This window comes from Halichoeres trimaculatus, unplaced genomic scaffold (genome assembly GCF_033239565.1).
Source record: "Halichoeres trimaculatus isolate MK-OKI-2021-1 unplaced genomic scaffold, fHalTri1.1 fHalTri1_scaffold_1, whole genome shotgun sequence".
In the NCBI taxonomy this organism is placed as follows: Eukaryota; Metazoa; Chordata; class Actinopteri; order Labriformes; family Labridae; genus Halichoeres; species Halichoeres trimaculatus.
Window position 1 is genome coordinate 30,380,402 of NW_027437179.1, and position 20,274 is coordinate 30,400,675.

Consider the following 20,274-nt stretch of genomic DNA (forward strand, 5'->3'; position numbering starts at 1 on the left):
AACCTTGGAGTCACAACAGTCTGGTCTGCTTATTCTCCATCAGATGCTTTAGAAAATGCTAATAGATTTCATTCTAGGTCTTTAAAATATACAACACTTGGTGAAGTCTGCAGAAAGCCTGATCCATTTATCATCTGTTTAGGGTCAAGCTGGAGACCAGGGTGCTACTGGACCTGCTGGACCTTCTGGACAAAGAGTGAGTTCAAATGCTGTCTAGATAAGAAGATGGCAAATAAGATAACTTTCAGTCCATTCAGCAACATTATCCTCTATTTCTTTCCACAGGGACCACCTGGACCTGTTGGGCCTGCCGGCAAAGACGGATCAAATGGTCTACCTGGACCTATCGGACCTCCTGGACCCCGTGGTCGCAGTGGAGAGACTGGACCCTCTGTGAGTGCACATGCTTAAAAACACAGCTTTGCCTGAGCATGTGATACATTTAGTCACACACATGGTAAATGAACATGATTAATGTCATATTCATGAATTCACGTCACACTCTGATGTGGAAAAGATCCAGAGTCCTTAAACTGATACGTAAGTCTGCTCCATTCACACCCCATAATTACATCCTCATGTGCAGCAGGTGGAAGTGGCTGACGCACTGAAACCCAAGAGCTTATGTACTAACCTCATGAAGTATGACCTGCTCAAAGGAATTACTATTAGGTTGTCTTTCTATTAAGTGAACAGACTTAACAGACACTTTTCCATCTAAGGGTGCAATAATGACCAATCAGAATGAAGCGTCTTACACAGCTGAAAGATCAGTAACTAAGCTTGGTAATAGAGTCTGAAATAATGCTTTTGTCTGCTATAGATGGATAAATGTTTATCCAAGTTTATACTGGTCTATTTTATACAAGAAGAACTCATCAAATAAAGAACAGGCTGAAACCCAAAGCTCATATCTGCCCACCCTGCATTATAATCATAACTATTTTATGTTGTGTTCATTGAAAATATGAAACTTTACAGCAAAGTTACTAATGGAACATGTAAAAACACAAGTCTCTTTTTGTGGATAAAGTGTCAGAACTGCAGCAAAAAAATCAAAACACTTTTGAGTTTTAAAGTTAAATCAGTTTAAGAAATGTTATTTCGTGTTGAATTTTTTTATATTTAATCTGTAACAGGATGACAGTTTGTCCAATGTAATGTGACACAAATGTTCCACAATGCTCTGGCATTTTTGGTATCAAATTAAATAGAATTCCTGGGGATTGTTTGGTGATATTTAGCAACTGATGCCACAAAAAATCAAAGTTTACGTGCTGAAATAGTTTTTAAAAAATCCTTTGAATCAGTTTATATAATCTCTCACATCTAAATTGAAGAATCAAAATATCGTTGTGACGTAAACTTGAGGTTTATAATAACTGTTTATGATTATTAATTATGTGTTTGAAAATCATCCATCAGATATCAAACAAGAGTCTCTACTGAGGCTTACTGCCTTGAAAAAAAAAATAAAGCCACTGATAAAATAATGTAGAAAGGAATTTAAAAAAAAACAGAATGAGGAGGAATAAAAATCTGCCAGGTTGATTGAAAAATAGATTTTTACACAAGTTAATGAGATGTAACAAGTACCTCAGGCTATCTTAAGCTTGTTTTTTGAATCTGTAAGTCCTGGACTCTGAAATTAGATCAGAAAACAGATTGTAGAACAGCTCACAGCATCTCCAGCTTTTAAAGGAGCTGTCCGCTCTAAACGGAGATGGACGTCCAATCCTCCATTTGTGAGCCAATAGTTGACACAAATGGAGCGATGACTTAACGAGAGAGAAATTTCTTCTCCCAAATATAATTCTCCATCTTTCTTTACCCTTCAGGGTCCTCCTGGAAACCCCGGACCCCCTGGTCCTCCTGGTCCCCCTGGCCCTGGCATCGACATGTCTGCCTTCGCTGGTCTGGGTCAGACTGAGAAGTCTCCTGATCCTCTCAGGTACATGAGAGCCGACCAGGCATCTGGAAACCTCCGTCAGCACGACGCCGAGGTCGACGCCACCCTCAAGTCTCTAAACAACCAGATTGAGAACATCCGCAGCCCCGAGGGATCCAAAAAGAACCCGGCTCGCACCTGCAGAGACCTGAAGCTCTGTCACCCTGACTGGAAGAGCGGTGAGTGACGGCAAGGGGAATTGAACAAATTGGGGTGACATGAAGGAATAGAAGATGGAGGGTTTGTAGTTCAAGTTGAGGTGGAATGTTTTTTAACTGTGTGGATCCAGAGTGTTTTTGAGGTTAATGTTGTACAGTGTTTCAGTGTAAAAAGTGTCAGTGTTTACAGGCTGATCTTTAAACCAGAAAGTGATTATATACCTACATGTGCCTGATCTGTTCTTTTGTTTTCATCCTGCAGGAGAGTACTGGATTGACCCCAATCAGGGCTGCACCATCGATGCAATCAAAGTCTTCTGCAACATGGAGACCGGGGAGTCCTGTGTCCTCCCTAAGCCTTCCAGCATCCCTCGCAAGAACTGGTGGTCCAGCAAGAGCAAGGACCGCAAGCACGTCTGGTTTGGAGAGACAATGAATGGAGGATATCACGTAAGTTGCTTCAATCATCAATGAGATAAAACAAAAACTCCTCCACTGTTAATATTACATTGAAATCTCAGACCAGCTGTTGACATCAGTGTTTGGTTTCCAAGTTTTTCAGAATGTTATTCTCACTTCTGCTTCTTTCACTATGACCCAATACAGTTCAGCTACGGTGATGACAGCCTGGCACCAAACACTGCTGCCATCCAGATGACTTTCCTCAGACTGCTGTCCACCGAGGCCTCTCAGAACCTCACCTACCACTGTAAGAACAGCGTAGCCTACATGGACGCTGCCACTGGCAACCTGAAGAAGGCCGTGCTGCTGCAGGGCTCCAACGACGTGGAGATCAGAGCCGAGGGCAACAGCCGCTTCACCTACAGCGTGATGGAGGACGGCTGCACGGTAAGATAAGAGTAGTTCAGATCACATTGATATGCAGATAATGAAAGCTAAAATGACTGTTACTTGATTCTTTTTCCTGTTTTGAGTGATGTTAAGCCCTATCACCTACTCTCTCAGGCCCTCTTATCCTCCACCATTCTGGAGAAGGTCACAGTTCATTTAACAGCCCTTATGATTTCTTCCTCTCCACAGAAACACACGGGACAGTGGGGCAAGACAACGATTGAATACAGATCGCAGAAGACCTCTCGTCTGCCCATTGTGGACATTGCCCCCATGGATATTGGTGGAGCGGACCAGGAGTTCGGAGTCGAAGTTGGCGCAGTCTGCTTCTTGTAAAGAACGAGGGATCCAAAAGAAGAGAAAGAAGTGGAAAATTCAAGAAAAATAGAAACAAAGAGGAGCACACTTCAGATAAAGGAGGAGAGAAAGAGTGAGAAAGAAAGATCAAGACACTTTTTTTAAAATGGGACTTTTTTTCTAAGTAAAAAGTGTTTTTTTTCCAAGTCGAACTCCGTAGGATATGTGCACTGAATGGCACCAGCATTTGTCATCTGTGATTCATCCAGCATTGCCTCGAGTCACCCCCCCACCCCCTGAAAAACCCTGAACCCTCCTCATGGACACCCAACATAATCCCTTTTTTTTCTCACAGCAACTGCTCTGCCTACCCCACCCCATGTTCAAAAAGGAGGAAGCAGGAGGAGAGTTCGGGAACACACCAGTGAACCAGAGAGAGAAAAATGTGTTGGTGTTATTTATTTATTGTTTAGGTTTGGGTCCCAGGTGTGGTAGGACTGAGTTTGTTGCTAAGTAATAAAAAGCCCACTTACACAGAAAATACCTTATCCACCCTTTTCTCTCTTACTTCCTCCTCTTTTCTTATCACCCCATCTCTCCTCTATCCACTAAAGCAAACATATCTCTTTGAAACCAAAAATCTAGCTTACATAGAAAGTGCAGGTGTTCCTATTTCTACCACCAGTGTGTATCAAAAAGTTACTGTGTACTATAATAAAAATCAATGGTGCTATTGTTGTAAAACAGTCTGTATTTTTTAACCAGATACTCATATGTAGCGACTTGTAAATATGTATATATATGTATATGTGTGTATACATATATATACAGATTCTCAGAGAGAGGAGCTCACCCTGGGATTTTGAATTTCGGGGTTGAGAAATATCCCTGGCGAACCCCACCCTCCTGCTTCAACATCAAAATGTAAAGATGCTGATGACAAGTATACCAATCAGGCATTGCCAATTTGAAAATAATTCTGAGTTTTAATTTACTTTTATTCTTATATTTCAAAGCTACCTCACACCAAAAAGTCACAAATCAGTCTGAGGCCTTTTCCCCTGAATCTTCCCCCTAATCTAAATGATTATCAACATGACCAATATCTTGGTTGTTTAAGCCCAGCCTCCCCCCTCATTTGCTGTGACCCTTGACCCCTGCTTCCCTCCGTCAGTCCCCTGCCCTCACACAGCGCTCACCCTCTGCCACGGCACACACTCTCTCTCATTCACACACACACACTCGCATATGAAGAGACACAGGGTGTTTGACTTTGTTGTTCTAGTTCTGCAGCCAGTGCAGAGGGTGCGTTTGTGTGAGGTTGTGTATATTTCTTATTATTAATAATAGTATTATTATTAATAATAATAGCATTATTATATTATTATTATGATCATGACTTGTTTTTGTTACGTTTTAATTAATGTAAATTGGAAATAAAAGACAAAACCAAGTAACAGGCTGAAGTTGCTTTTTATTCATACAATGCTCTGTTTCCCCCCAGGCTGATCTATTGAGGGGAATGTTTTAACATTTCCCTAAGAAAAATATAACCATTCAATAGAAAACAAGAAAAAAACACATCTGAACATTTCAGTTTGCCTTCTTCCCACAGTGTGGTATGGAGTGACAAATTCCCAAGGGGTGAAACAGTTAATATGTCAAGAGAGGAATGAATGCAGGGGCCTCCTGGGTGATAGAGGAAATGTTGATAGGTCATGTAATGTACCTTTTTTTGTAAATGTAAAATAGCTCTAGAGAAGCATGGTACGACAGAAATATCCAATCTGATCAGCTCAGTATGTGAACTTATGTCATCCTGTATTTCTGACTTCACCTTTTGCTATTTTCAACCTGCTGTAGCAATAAAAGGTAGACGCATTCCAATGAAAGAAGAAGAGCAATGCTTCTTTTTTTCATTTCTTCCCTTTTGATTATTCTTTTTCACATACTGAACTTCTTGCACCACTTGTTTTAGTAATTGGTTTATGAACAGAAAAGCAAAAAAATCAGTTGGAATGAGAAAAAAAATACCAATTTCTTTCAATTTTCTAGATAATGTCAGTTTCCAGCTTATGTCCCATAAGCCCCCCCCCAAAAGGGGGGGTAGGATTGTAAAGCAATGCAGCTGGGTAATTGAACATATGATTCAGCATATATCTGACTATTATGGGTACATTCAGGAAAAAAATTGCAATGACGCATTCAAAGTGCTTCACAGTTTCTAAATGTGTTTTTTGTAAGTTGCGGAACAAATATCCACCTGTTTTCAAATCTTTTAGCCAGTGGTCTACTAACCACGACATGGACCAGTCATGGTAACAATATTAACATCATCCTACTCAAAGTCTAATTCACAGTACATCTTTATCCTCAACAACACAGACCTAAACCAGTCCTGCTTTGTAAGATTACAAAGCAAGCCACAACATTTAACAAGTCACAGTACACAGAAAGTTGTTCTATTCAAGTTTTCCTTCAGCTTTCACCACTTTCCAAACCCAATTGTCAGAAAATATGGGGTTCTCTAGCTTAAACATCACTTAAAGTGTTTAACTGTACAGTTAATCAGCTACTGATCAAAGACACATAAATAGCACAATTCACAGTTAGTGGCTAACATTAAAATGAAAACATGCTAACAATGATATGGCTAACATGTTAATGTTAAGCAACTCAAACACCTGAGTTCAGCGTTTTGACCTGACATACTTAAATTTGTAGAGAAGCACTGAATAAATTTACAGCAGGGCGTAATGTGAGTTTTGTTGGCATTGAGCCATTAAATCAGGTAAACTGAAGGCTATGGCTAGTAGTAGCTCATAAGCTACCATTAAACAACAGCTAACAGTAGTTCGCCCCCATTGCATTCAGGGGGTGAACTACTAGCTAGCATATTTTTGTATGAAATATTCTAGCCATTTGTTTATTATATATTTTTTTATAGTCTTTTCAAACAACTAATTAGCTTAAGTCACTTCCTAGCTAATATTAGAACACAGTACTTTGGGGGTAAGTGTATATTCATACTAACTTCTTGTGGAAATGTTTGCTGAATAGGCTAATGTTAGCTATGACCTAACAGAAGCTAATAGGCTGTCAAAAATAGATCTACATTTTCCCATAGTTTTAAACCAAATCCTGTTTTGTTCTCACATGATGCAGTGGCATCAATATGGAAGCACATTTCTGTTAGTTAAAAAGGAGAAGACAAAAAGTAGGATGAAAAAAATGTATGTTATAATGAAAAACAAACAATGACTTATGATTTACCTTTTCTAATTTTCCTTTTTTTCTGTTCTTTTTTTGCTGTCAGGCACAGGCTTCCATATAATAGCTATAACACAGGATAAAATAAAGTTAAAAAAATATTGTCTAATGTCTTTCCCAATAGTGGCATCAGGGAAAATAGTGAGTTGTTGCTAAGCTCATTAGTGTGTTTTAGTCAGTTAAGTGGGATAGTCTCACAGTAACTGAGTAATACAAGCTTCCTTGAGAGGACAGTGCTCCACATATGGGTTGCAGTAAATATAATTAGAATGAATTCACATAATTCATAAACAAAGGATGTTAATCCAGTCTTGTTTTCCATCATTTTAGCTGAGCTAGATATTCACTGCAGCTACGTCAGAACTCACATTAACCTCCATATGACAGATACTGAAAATATAAAGTGAGAAAATTCATCAAGTTTTTGGTTATTTTTACAGTGGCTTTGAAAAATCAATTATACACAAGCTGTGTGGAAATGGAAAACAAAACAACTCTGGATAACAGAACTCAAGAGATTAATTAAATGTAAAATAACAGCTTTACTGTATAAATAGGTTTATCAATTAATGTAATAATGAGTACGCCTCTCATTCTGTCAGAAATGAGTCTTGACCATTCAGTGGGGGCTGTGTACACGGAGCTGTCTGAATATATTCCAGCTAATGATTGCAGCAGCCTGAACACAAAAAAACAAATTCTCCTCCAGCTTAAATGGCTTCCTGAGAGTAAATTTGAATTTGCAGTTCTCCACTGCATGGCACCAAAACAACTTCTGCAATCTTATGCAAAGCTCACACAGGGACATGCAAGATCAGCATAATCAGGCTAAAAATGGGTATAACAAAGGACAAAAACACACAAGCAATTAGACGAGGACACACGTCCTGAGTTTACATGCTCTCCCTTTTGCCCTGATGAACACACTCCAGCCGGTTGGAGCCTTTTATGTTTTCATTGAGGGTCAGTTGGTCAAAGACTTCTAATTAGAGCTTAATGAAAGATAAAGCAGACCACAGAGTGAGGCATGATGGGAAAAAAGGAAAAGGATAAGGGGAACAGAGGGAAAAGAAAGGTTGTAAAGTTCAAAGAGTTTTCTTTTCCTTCTTTCATCCTTTTACCCTTTGCTGCTCTTTTCAGTGTTTACTCTTCTTCCTGTGATCCTGGCAGAATTACTCAACCACTGTTCGTGTTTACAAAGAAACACAGGGGTAAGAAATATCAGGGAAAACCTGGAGGAGGCTCGAATAGTAACAAATGTAAAGAAATGTAATCGCCTGGAAACAGCTGTAAAAGGTGTTTTCTTTTTTATCAGTATTTCCCACAGTGGGCTTACAGTAAATCCACACAGCGTTTTTGAAGTTTAGCAATGGCTCTACATCAAAACAGGATTGGAATTTAAGTCACTTTAAATTAAATTCAAGAAGCAGTTCAGAATCCGGTGCTCAGAGTGTCTGTCTCTGTGGGGGTCTTGCGTGGGCTGGGCAGGCTCTTCAGGTACTCCAAATGCCTGCGGGCCTCAGCTTGGTTCTGCCTCACGTAGTACACGACGTACACAATGACCATGAAGAACCACACAAACATTGTCACCAGCATGGCTACGTCTGTGGTTTTCCTCTGCAGGCTGCAGAAATTCACCCCAGAATCCAACAGTTTAACCAGCGGCTGACCTGCATGCTCTCCCAGCGACCCTGGGTCCTCCCACCTGCTCCCCTCACCTAACCCCCGTACCGAGCTCTCACAAATGATCCCGTTAACAGTCTCTGGCTCCAGGTTCAGAGTCTCCATCAGCTCCTGGAGGGCACAGTCACAGTGCCAGGGGTTGTGGTAGAGGCGAGTTTTTGCACGTGTGGAGCCGAACTCCTCTCTGCTGGCCTGCCTCAGCTGGTTGTGAGAGAGATCCAACAGGCGCAGCTCGGGTCCCAGATGTCGCAGGGCCCCTGAGGCCAGGGAGTCGATGCGGTTGTGGGAGAGGTACAGGTCCCGCAGGTGGACCAGGTCGCTGAAGGCACTCTCAGGAATGCTACGGATGTAGTTGCGTTCCAGGTGGAGGGAGACGGTGTCAGGCGGGATCCCCGCTGGGATCTCCCGAAGCCCCGCGTCTGAACACAACACCGTGGCCGTGTCCCAGGCGCAGTGGCAGCTGTCCGGGCACTGCGGATAAACTTGGCCCCACAGGGCAGAGAAAAAGAGCGAGATGCACAGCCATGAAGGAAGATCCACTCCATTACCTCCCCGTCTTCCTCCACTGCTGCTGGTACATCTCTCCTCACACCAGCCTGTGTGCATGGCCTCACCATAGCCCCCTGACACACACAGGGTCCCAGCCAGACACACACTGGTACACCAGGAGAATCTGACAGAGAGGAAAAAGGGTTAATCCATCTTTCATGAATGCAAACAGGTGAAATTGTGGTGATTTTTGTGTAGGAAGAGGAAAGAGACAGGTCAGCACTGAAGGGATCAACACTAATTTATCTGACAAACACAGTTTTGAGCAAGAATTATAATTTCTCCACAGGGAAAAGTCTTCTTAGCTGTAATCATCAGAGCCTTTTAACCAAAATCTTGTATGTCTGTGTGAAAAGCTCATAAATCATTATCACATGACTGTCTGCAGCCCTCACCCCCCACAGTTTCTTCTCCACCAGAGCAGAAGAAAAGCATCACATTACACTCATCGATACATGTTCATGCTCATTTATCCCTCTATTTATTTTCCCATGATGCCATAGGCCCTAAATCACAAACCATATTAGGAATAGGAGGCTAGAAAGAGGGCTGGGATCGATGGTCCTAGTATTGCCTGCTACACTATTAACAGCCACAGCATCAATCCTGCCTGTGTCCCAGAGTGTCAATAAGTGACAGGGAAGGAGGGGAAGACACAGACATTTGCATGTTTGTATCTGTCCAGGCAGAAGTTATTTTGTGAAAGGATTTTAAATCTTATCTGTCCTCCTTGTTTTACTCTGTCTATGTCTGCAAATTGTGTAGTTTTCTTCCTCTGTATAATCCCTCACTTGTTTACCTGACATATTTGACATCATGTTATTGTTACACTAAAATAACTCTAACACTAGCTTTATTTGGATTAAATCCTCTTGAACGTGAACCACTTTGTCCTCCTCTTTATAATACAATCAAAGCTGTCACCTCTCGTGCACAGACAGCACTCTCTTGCATTGGCCTAGATTTCTTTGATATGCTTAAATGACGCCTGACTGACAGCCCCTGAATGTCTGTCAAATGGACCTGATATGAGCAGATATGAGCAGAGGTGAGCATTTTCTGCTCCCTCATTAACCCTTCTGTTAAATGGAGATGCATGCAAATCCCCAATTAACAAACATTAACAGCTGCTGAATAATTATGAATAGGAACAACAAAGAGAAGGATGGAGAAAGACTGCCAAGGTAGATACAGATGGTCTTGTTGTAACAGCTGATATTTACATTTTCAAATTAAATAATCCTTCTTTCCTTCTGTGTCTTAAAGCTCCTGAGGAACTTTTGGTCTGTTTATTTTGGTGACCCCTATAGACAAAATGGTATAAGTGTTTTCTTAATGCATTTGCTGAAATGACGGATCACTCTACTGTAATTGGCAAAATAAAATAAAACAAAATGAATAAAGTAATAAAATGTAAGATTTTTCAGTTTAAATGGAAAAAAATAAGTCTGTTTATGAAATTTGCCAACATTAGCCAACTTTTCCTGACACAAACCTGAGGCAGTAGTTTCAGACACAATAATGGAAAAACAAACAAAAAAACCCTACACGTCTAGGTCTTTATACCAGTGTTTTTGTTTGCTTTTCTAACTTATGAGGTTCTATCAGTTTAAATTTTTGTGTATAACTAGCTTCCCACAGGAGCTTTAAAATTGGTTTAAATATAGAGACAAACATCTGCTTTTCCCTCCAAGTCTGACGTCATCTAAAGTATTATAGCTCGAGCCTTATCAAATTAACCTGCGCCAAAGACGAACATGTCTGAGGACATTTCAGGTAATCAAATTCCGTTTTTCTGGGTGAAACAGGTCAACCGGACTGTCCTAAAGCAACGAAGACCACATGGGATCCTTTAATCTCCAGACTAACCAACATAAGCGAAGTTAATACGATTTTGTTTCTAACTTTTCAACCCTGACATTTAAAAGTCTTAGTACAGCCACCTGTGTGAAGACGCTAATTTGATATTCGCCATTTTTTATTTTATTATTCTTTTTTTTTTTTTTGCTGTTTGTTTTAATTGAGACGCTCTCAATTAAAATAGCTAAAAAAACAAGTTTCGTCAAGAGAAACTGAAGCAAACGAAGGCAACAAGCAGAATTTAAAATACTGCACTAACTTCAACCAAGTAAGACACTATTTTACGAACTGACTGATGGAAGTTACTGGAAAATTTAACAGTAAGAAGAAGAAGAAGCATGTTTTAAGGTTGTGCTCCGATCGAGTACTTTCTACCAAAGCATAACTTACCTGTTAATCCCTTAGAAGTTTTAGATCCGAAAAGCAGGGAAATATTAGCTATATTACGTTTAAAGATTTTCTTCAGACCAGTATCTTCACTGTCTTCCGTGGCGGGAATACATCGGTAGGAAACTCTCTGAGAAGCAGCCGCTGTGGATCCGTGCTCGGTTTGCCGCCTGCAGACGGCTTCATCCCCGACTGTCGAAGCAGAGGGTAGTTATAGCAACAAAGATGTGGGGCAAACTCTCTCTCTCTCTCTCTCTCTCTCTCTCCGAGCGCGCGCGCGCGTGTGTGTGTGTGTCGGAGACAACTATAGGAGGAGGGGAGTCACCCTCGTGTCTTTTTCCACATCCCCTCTTTAGGTGGCATCAGTGTCAGATTTCTGAGAATACATGTGTTACCCACATGAGGTAATAACTTTATTACCTGTTGGAGTAATTAGATTCTTGGACCCATCTCTTCTTTCAAAATCTCATAATCCCAGACAGGTAAGGAGAAGAAAATAAAAACAGATTGTATATCTTAAAAAAAATGTCACCTTCAAAGACCTGGACTAAAATGAAAACAATATATATCACCTACAGCTGCCGTTAAAGGAAAACAGGTGAAGGTAAACAGAGGGTCAGATGTCTTATAATTCCAGGCTTATGTGCGCTACCATATCAAGTACATCTGTGTCAAGCTGTAAACGTCCAGGGATTTAAACATGTAAATATGGAGAATAGAAAGCCAGACTTGCACTCACGAATACAGCAGAGGTCATTGACAAAACAACAGTGAGATTACAAAGGTTACAATTTCCATATAGATGATAAAATACTAAAAAAAGTGGCGCTCAATGTAGGAGATTGTTATTCATAGAGGTTCACTTTCAGGATAAGTGTCCTGCTGTCTTTTCTTTGCTCTATAAGCACTGAGAATATGTGAAGGTCTACACAAGAGCCCCCAGGGGGGGAAGGACCAGGTCTGACAGCCGCGATGATGGCACCTCGTCAGCCTGTCCTGCTTCTATCAGCCTGCCAAAAGACAATGACATTTCCGCTTCTGACAGATAGAATACAGAGCTCCGTGAGTGTTAGGTATTATTTTTTCATTTACAGCTGATTTTTTTTGTGTGTGTGAATGTTTTGCCCTCACGTGGATGATTGTCTTTGATGAGGGAGCATTCATAAAAGTTGTGCACATTGTCTGTTTTTCAGCTCCCTGATCTGAGTGTAAACAGAGGATGACAGGTGAGAAGTTTAAATTTCAGCAAGAACCAGGAAAAAAAGTCAGTGAGTTGAGGCAGGTTGTTGTGTAAAGACTGTTTGGGATGTTCTCAGAGGAAGCGTTTCTAGAACATGTTCAGGCCTGGTGGCATTTTGAAGTTGACAAGGTGAAATCTTGTGGAAAACCTGCAGTTTGGGCATCATCTGTTTGGTTTGGCTGAAATCCTCCAAGGGAGGAAAACTGAATGAACCGTACACAAATTTGCAAACCGATAGAGGCAGTGGAAAATATCTGACAGCCAGTGGCAGAGATGCACTCTTGCATGACACTGAGTGCACAAACTTATGATGTTGTCTGTGGCGTGAGGAGAGAAGAGGACAGAAAAAAAAAACAAAATGCATGTCCTGGCTGCATGTTAAGTGCGTCTGATGGAGTGGGACGGAGAGGGGATATAAGAGCAGAGGAGCGTTTCTTGTAACCAGCCCGTCGTTCTCTTGGGATCGAATCTGCTAACAACAGGTCAGGATGGGGGCAGGTGTTCTGCCGAGGCTCTCAGCAGCCTTTTTTTCCAAAGCATACGCCAACTGGGACCTTCCAGTGCTAGTGTCGTCTAAAAAAAATGCTTACGGCTTCGGACCAGCGCAACGGTTTGCTTTGTTGCTGTGTTGTTAGAAAACCATCCCTGCTGACATAACAAAGTATTAAAGAAATGTTGCTTTGTGGGTAGTTTATGTGACAGGAAAAGGAGTCAGCGCTGTAAGGTTGGTCTGGATCTGTAGGAGGGGCAACCCAGAGCATAGAAGAAGTGAAAATAAGAGAAAATAAACAAAAAAAAATAGGAAAGGGCTTCTGAGAACACTGAATTCTTAAATACACTCAGAACATCTTGTGATTTCCTGTGCTCAGCAATCAGCCAAGTGCACTTGATGGTGAATAAGCCTGAAATTGCGCATGCAAGGGTAAAGTAGAGGCTGGAGACTCAAATCAATACATATTAAAGCTACAATTATAGTTTTTTCCTCCTTTCAAAATACTTTCAAAGTGTGTGCACTCACAGCTCTGTGATGAACACAACTTTGCCATCTCCTGGGACTTTCAGCCAGGTGTCGTGTGGGAAATCTCCACCTCCCAAACAGCAGTGTTGAGCAGTGATTACAGTGAGGAACATGTGATTGAATGAGTAGAGATTGGATTGAGAGCTTGGCTAAGCTCCAGCACAAAGGAGAGGAGGGAAATAACGCTAAATTCTGTGTGTGGCTAGAAGGTGATGAAAGAGTAGCTTTCGAAAGCCATCAAAAGAGCAGATGAATGCTCATATGAAAGGAAAACACTAAATCAGCAGTGGGAACTTGAGCCAAAATATGGATCAGTGGATAGATTCGCGCTGTTTCATTACAGACATGAATCACCTGTGTTTCATTCCTGGATTTACAGGAACAATATGATCCACATATCTGAGAGTGATACATTTACAGCACAAAAAACATTAGTTTTTAAGACAAGGTGAAACAAAGCGGGCGAAGAGCCAGGCAGAAAGTCTGTAGCAGCATTTTGTCACTTGTCCGCATTGCTGAACACAAAGAACATTGAACGAGGAATATAAAGAAAAAAAAACACCACACAGTGATGGACATAAAATGCACAGCAGTGAGATTATTCTGCTTTATGTCAGGCAGGTTAGCAGAGGGGCCCTGTGGAGGATGCCATATGGGAGGAGTAACAGGTAGAGAAGAAAACGTGGAGTATTAATGAGAACAGTCACAGTCACAAGGAAACTGAGAGTGCTTTTCGTCCCACCGCTGGTGATCTGGTCACGACACCTGCTGCCTAAAGAAGCAACCTCTTTGTGTTTGGAAAATGTATTTCCTCAGAACTAATCAGACCTCATTACTGGTGCTTTGATGTGGGTGCAACAGGAAGTGGTGTATACATCTCTTTGTAGAGCCACAGCTAATGTTTGCATCCTGGGAATGAAAGGATGAACCAGTGTCCAGGGGTCTATAGAAAACGACCCCTTGAAAGGTGAAAGGTGGTATTCAAAAACTACTCTTGTTTTATAGGTGTTTTTGTAAAAGTCATCAACAGGTGTCTTTGCTTTTATGTTTTGATGTTTTATGTAATTTGTGTTTTTTGAGTGAAACAAATGAAAAGTAATTCAACTACACATTTTATTGCAAAAGAACAAAGACAGAGCCAGGTTTACATGAACAGACAGAAGGAAGAGGAATTACAAGAGTGGACATAATGATTCAGAGAGTCTGTGTTGAGATATGGGTATTTAGGGAACTGGTCCAAGGTTATTTGGCTGCCATGAGCATCCAAATCTGGCACAGCAGAACAAAACACCACAAGCCCTGGCTGACAACAACAAGCTGCGAGCTAGAAAGCTAACACAATAACCCTCTCTCTCCTCTCTGAAGACCAATCCTGAAAACAAAATGTGCCATTGGCCGTCCACTTTTCCTGTCTGTCTCTTCAGCTGCTTCCGTTAGTAGAGGACTGGGCGGCGGCCTGCAGGGTCCTGCGGGCCATCTCCAGGGCACCTTCCTGCGTCTTGTTCCCGCCAATAAAGCCGGAGGCGTGGACGAAGATGCAGCCCTTGATCCCGCTGAGCTCCGACAGCGCCTCATCGCGAATGCCGCGCCACTCCTCCAGCAGGGACAGCCTGGAACAGGAAGACAGAAGGGTTACAGATGGACACTACGTGGTCAGCTGCTCACTTCCTGCTGACGCCAGGCTTCATAACATGAGCTGCTCTGTGTCTGTACAATAGGAAAAGAAGCGAATTGTGAAACTAGTTCTGGGTTGGTCAAGTATGTCAAACACTTACCATGGGTTGAACACAGATTAAAAATGAAGCAGCAACAAATAATGGGCAAGGAAACAATATTTCATCAGTGGTCTGAGCCACGTCATTACCTGAATGAAACTTTTGAAACATTTATGTTTTTTTTTCACAGAATCAAAAAAATAGAAACAGATTTAAAAAAATTCTGCTTCAAAATCAAGTGTTGGCTGCACATTTCTGGCAAACAAAAATGTGTCACTGTGGAGACTTTTTATTACAAAAAAAGATAATTATTCTTTTCATGTCTCCCCACCTGGCTCTGGACAAAGACCTGAATTACTCCCGTCTCTTCAGATTCCCTGACCTGAAGGACCTGAGCTAAATTCCCACCCTCCAAGGTAATCTACAGGAGCCCTCATACGCGCACCTCCACCATAATCAGCCCTTGCAAACAGGCTGAAAAAAGAGCACCCTTTCTTCTTCTCCAGCAATGTGGAAAATTACAGATTGGCACAGCAGTTGGGATGGCAAAACGTTGGGAGACGGAGAGAACAGGCAATCTCAGGAAGTGGGGCAGAGATTGGCTCTGCGAGGGCTCATGAGCTGACCTCCGCAGAGCCATGTTAGATGGATGGATGGGAGGCTGAAAATTCATAAAAATGCAGAGCAGCTCATTTACCACCCGCTGCATTCATGATACACCCCTGTTCACTGGCTGAAACACCATTTAAACACATCACCAGCTGTATGCAGAGTGGGTGCGGATTCTGGACAGTGAACATGTGTGTCTTTCTTGTCTTGATGTGGTTATCTCCATTATCTAAGACTGCAGTTTTTCCAAAAAGAATTGCTATTTTAGGAAATGCCTCAGTCTGATCAGATTTCACTCACATTCATCACTTTATTGCTCTGTTCTCACCACTCGGCTGCTTTTGAAAAGTACTCTGAAGCTAGGGTCAGCAGAATTTTCCTAAAAAAATACAACTTTTACAGGAATAATCCTGCTCAATTGTCTCCTGTGGGCCTCTATACATGTGTGTCAGTGTCTAAGTCTGCCTCAACCCCCTCCTCAGCCTGTACGTTGATTAGAGCCTGTCCGATTAATTGGGCTGATTATGCCCATCACCGATTAATGACATCAGCCAAAATGTAGCCGATTTTACAAATTTTTGCTCCGTGGAGATTCTGTGGCTCCTGTTCCTGTGTGTCTGTGTGTTGGGCTGCACGCTGCCCGAGTGCCCGCCCCCTCCGTCCACCATTATGAAATGTAAGACTATAGAGTGACGTTTTAACATCATGTTTGTTGCTTTTTTTTGTGAGATAAACAGAAATAATTGCTACTGTTATTTCACACGTCCACCATTATCTAATGTAACACTATAATACGGCGTTTTAACGTTGTGTAAGTTGCTTATTTTGTCTTTACATTTAATTTTTTTTTTTTTATACTTACTGTGTTTCCAGTTTGACTTCTTTATTTATTGTGTTTACAGCTTGTTCTTATTTATCATTGGTTTACACTACAGTTCTTATGTTGACAGTTTTAGTAGTAATAGTGTTCTGTCTCTGTCTTGAATATATGGGTATTATAATGTTTTGTGATTATATACAGTATATATCCTGTGTATATCAATAAATTTATTATATATATCAGCCGATATATCGGATATCAGCCGATATATTGGATATCAGCCAATATATTGGATATCGGCTTTTTTTTGCCCCCAGTATCGGTATCGGCATCGGCCCCCAAAATCCCATATCGGTCGGGCTCTAATGTTGATGTTTCGGTAGTATCAGGATATTTCTGGGTAGAGAGTCGGCGTGACTGCAACTGCCAATCACAGAGGGCAAATGACATTGCATGGCGATGGTCGTGAGGGGAAGCTAATCAAGGAAGCTACGATAGTGGCCGCGGCACAGAGGAGGAAAGACAACCTAAGTGAAACGAAACACCAAACAGATAAAGCTTTTTCCTAAGTGAGGGTGAAACCTGGCTTGACTTTCACTCACTTTCAGGCACTTGAAAAGCAGCACAAGACAAAGATCTACAAGTTGAGTTGGTAAGTGTCAAATCCCTGTGATTAGCTTGTGCTAACATGCCAAGTCTGATGCCCAGTTTGAATGTTGTGTTTGCTAAACAGTCACGAAAGTTCCAGCAGACCCTACCTTTAAAAGTCCTTCAATCTGAGAAAATTTGCTAAAAACTTCAGATTCTAAGCCAAGCCCACCTCAGGCTCCTCTTTGTCATACACTTGAAGTATTAGCCATAGAGCTATTAGAGTTGAATCTTGTTAGATTCTGAATACCACCTATCTGAAAGCGAGGCATGTCACGATCGCACAAAGTGAACCTCACGTCAAACGATGGGACATGTGCACTGAAACGTGTACATTTTTCTATCCCCCTGAGTCTTCTCTCACTGTCATTATCTCTACTCTACAAGATCTCATCCTTATTAACACTGCCACTAGAGAACCTGGGGAGGAAAGCAGGGCAAACCCCTAATCCCTGTTAAATGAATCAACCGATCGATGGCTCCACAGTATGGCTGGGAAACGAGCTTTGAGAGGAAAGGTCAACAGGGCTGGTAATGAGGGAAGAGTAGGAGGGGATGATTGTTGTTATGACAGACCAGGAAGGAATTCTCGAGATGACCGCTCTAAAAATAAGCTTACAATTAACAAATTCACTTCACAAGACCTTCTATACAATAACAAGACAGACTCTGGGAATTAGGGCTTAATTAGATAAAATATTAGTCATGAGATTTACAGCTGACAGAAGGTCATGTAAGCATAAAAAACAGTTCCATGTGTTTGGAGCTTTTGAATATTCACTCTCCAATATGTAAAAACAGAAGCTATATTGTCTACATTGTACCACAGAGACACTTCACCCTTCAAACAGCTTTGTCCTTTCAACTTTGCCCAAACTGGTAATCCAGGCAAATATCACTGCATCGCCAAGACGGACAGGAAAAGAAACGCACAATTTGGCTTCTTTCAGAGAGAAATTACACAGTCACTTTGGATTCATCACTTCCTCACTTCAAGTCTAATTTCCCACTCAAGCAAAACCGGCTTCTCATCCCCCCCATTTTCTCCAATGATGAGGTAAGATGACAAAAATGTGACTCAAAAACAGAAAGATACATGGCGGATAATCATAGGCAAAAACAAAGGAAAGTTAGGGTAATGTATTTGGATTTAAGTGTCTGTCAGAAAAAAAATGGGCAGAGACTTTCTGATAATAATAATTTACAGTTATTGGTTGTATATAAAGTGATCACAGGCAGGCTGATGTGATGACAATGGTTATCACATGGCAAGGAGAGGATGAAAGTGAAAAAAAACTTTTCATATTTAAGATATGATGAGAACTAGACTTATAAAGTTGCATCTACCTTTAATTCTTTGATTTTCATTGACAGGTCTAATAAGCAACTATTTAAATGATCATAAAATCACCTTTACTTGTCCAAGTACATTCCAAATCAGTGTGTCAGTCATGATGGAGATAACTGAATTTTGTTGTTGTTTTTGGGCTGTCTGCCAGACCCCTAAAAAATGTCATTTCAGGCTTTCTGAAAAATTGTACTTGACTATTTTTGACATTTATTTGGCAGAATGAAAAACTGTAATAATGTAAATAAAGATGATGTAACTATCAACAAATAATCATTAGTCAGAGCTGAACCTGGAGGCACAGTAGCTACCCGTGACAGCAGCCAGTGAGTATTTCTAGACACAGAGAAACATGTCCTGGTTCAGTATATATTGCTGTCATTCTATCAGCAGTATTATCCTCCATGGTTTGTCCCAAAGGAAGTTTATCGGCGTCTGTTTCCACTCCTCTCTTCCTTTTGCCCACTCAATTTTTTTTCTTAGTAGTGTGAGGCAGATAAAAATAAACCTCCTCCTCCCTTTCTCCCTCTCCCCTCCCCAGGTGCAGTAGCAGGGACACAGGTGACAACAACACCCCTTTTGCAGAGTCGGCACATGCCCAATGGGAGGAAGCAGGCCACCCAGAGAAAGAGCCATCTGGAGCTGTGTTTTTTCACACCACATTGTTCTCATGTAGCTCCATACCAACCGCCATGCTTGTGTTACATCCAATCTTTGAAGTGCACAGCCACAACAAACAGGTGCCAGTCCTTTTTAGTTAAAAGCACCACCGCCTGATGAGATTCTGCTAAAAGTGGGGTGGAAAAATCAAGCAGAGAGATAAGGAAAGGTAGGTGAGGGACTGTGAAAGGTGAGCTGGACGGAGGGAGGATAAGGAGGGAGAAGCAGGATTAATGGGAAGAGGGGAAGAGAAAGGGAAAAGGTGATGAAACGGTGGCTACAAGACAGACAGAAATACCGTACCTGAGAGAAGGAGGCAAAAAAGAAACACTAATGGAAGAGTCAAGAGGAAGTGGACCTTGCAAAAAGAGGTGAAAATAGATCAGCCGCTGGTCAGAGTGGGACTTAATCAAAGAGCCATTTCAACCCCTTTCGGTGTGTCAGTAATGAGCCATGTCAGACCAGAGCCAGTAGGTACGTACAGTCAGAGACATTTAAAGTACATGGTGGTCAGGTGGATTTTAAAGACCTCCTCCTGTGGTTGTGATATCACAGGCAGGGTGTAAAATAAGAAAAGAGAACTCAAAAGAAAAGCACAGCTGGGAAACAGATACTCTAAAAATAAAACCTGTTATGGTGGTATGATCCAGTTATACAGTGTAACATAAAAGCTCCTAACAGGCGACTTTTAGTTTGTGTTGATCGTGGTGCCCCTGTGGTCAAGCTGTATATTTTATCCCTTTGATCTCACCCTGTGCTTGCATTTGTGGCATCAAAAGATGAGCAAATCTTTGTTGTTTTTCCTCATATAAAGGCATTTCTATAGCATCAATCTGTTTTATAGTAGGGTCCACATCAATTTAATGTGTTTAGGTTTGCCACCCTTGTTAGTTGCCACCAGAATTTCCAGTAGGTTATACAATTATTAACATATAAACTATTGTAGCCCTGAATTACTGGTCATATGTTGTGTCTGAGCTGCAGGGCAGCTTATCACTTTTAGCTGGGGATGTAGCTCCAGTCAGTGGCTATTGGCAAAATGCTATAATGCTCTACTACACCGAATTAAACAACCACAGATGAGTCCAAGCAATTAACAACTAACGCATACATTTGGATGCTATCTTACAAGGATGACTAGAGACCGGTGGTGCTAGCTCTGCTAATGTTAGCCAAACTGGGCAAACTAAATTGACATTGTTTACTAAAGCC

The 20,274-nt window shown here is 41.4% G+C and overlaps 3 protein-coding genes across 3 annotated transcripts in view; 1 reads left to right on the forward strand and 2 right to left on the reverse strand.

The window, feature by feature from the left end:
- col2a1b (collagen, type II, alpha 1b) overlaps nucleotides 1–4,634 on the forward strand; it is a 49,855-nt gene extending 45,221 nt beyond the window's left edge. The window contains exons 49-54 of the mRNA XM_074666833.1: nucleotides 143–196; nucleotides 286–393; nucleotides 1,839–2,127; nucleotides 2,369–2,556; nucleotides 2,713–2,955; nucleotides 3,148–4,634. Of these exons, the coding sequence (XP_074522934.1) occupies nucleotides 143–196; nucleotides 286–393; nucleotides 1,839–2,127; nucleotides 2,369–2,556; nucleotides 2,713–2,955; nucleotides 3,148–3,294 (1,029 nt within the window). The 3' untranslated portion in view covers nucleotides 3,295–4,634. The remainder of the gene's footprint in view (nucleotides 1–142; nucleotides 197–285; nucleotides 394–1,838; nucleotides 2,128–2,368; nucleotides 2,557–2,712; nucleotides 2,956–3,147) is intronic.
- A 101-nt stretch (nucleotides 4,635–4,735) lies between these two features.
- LOC141788035 (leucine-rich repeat-containing protein 3-like) lies at nucleotides 4,736–11,230 on the reverse strand. The gene is made up of 2 exons (XM_074666849.1): nucleotides 11,008–11,230; nucleotides 4,736–8,881 (listed from the first exon to the last, which is right to left on the reverse strand). Exon 2 carries the CDS (start codon nucleotides 8,812–8,814, stop codon nucleotides 7,957–7,959), a length of 858 nt encoding a protein of 285 aa, XP_074522950.1. The 5' UTR covers nucleotides 8,815–8,881; nucleotides 11,008–11,230; the 3' UTR covers nucleotides 4,736–7,956.
- A 3,147-nt stretch (nucleotides 11,231–14,377) lies between these two features.
- The window catches only part of myg1 (myg1 exonuclease), a 28,748-nt gene continuing 22,851 nt past the window's right edge, over nucleotides 14,378–20,274 (reverse strand). The window contains exon 7 of the mRNA XM_074673198.1: nucleotides 14,378–14,872. Coding sequence (XP_074529299.1) covers nucleotides 14,683–14,872 — 190 coding nt within the window. The 3' untranslated portion in view covers nucleotides 14,378–14,682. The remainder of the gene's footprint in view (nucleotides 14,873–20,274) is intronic.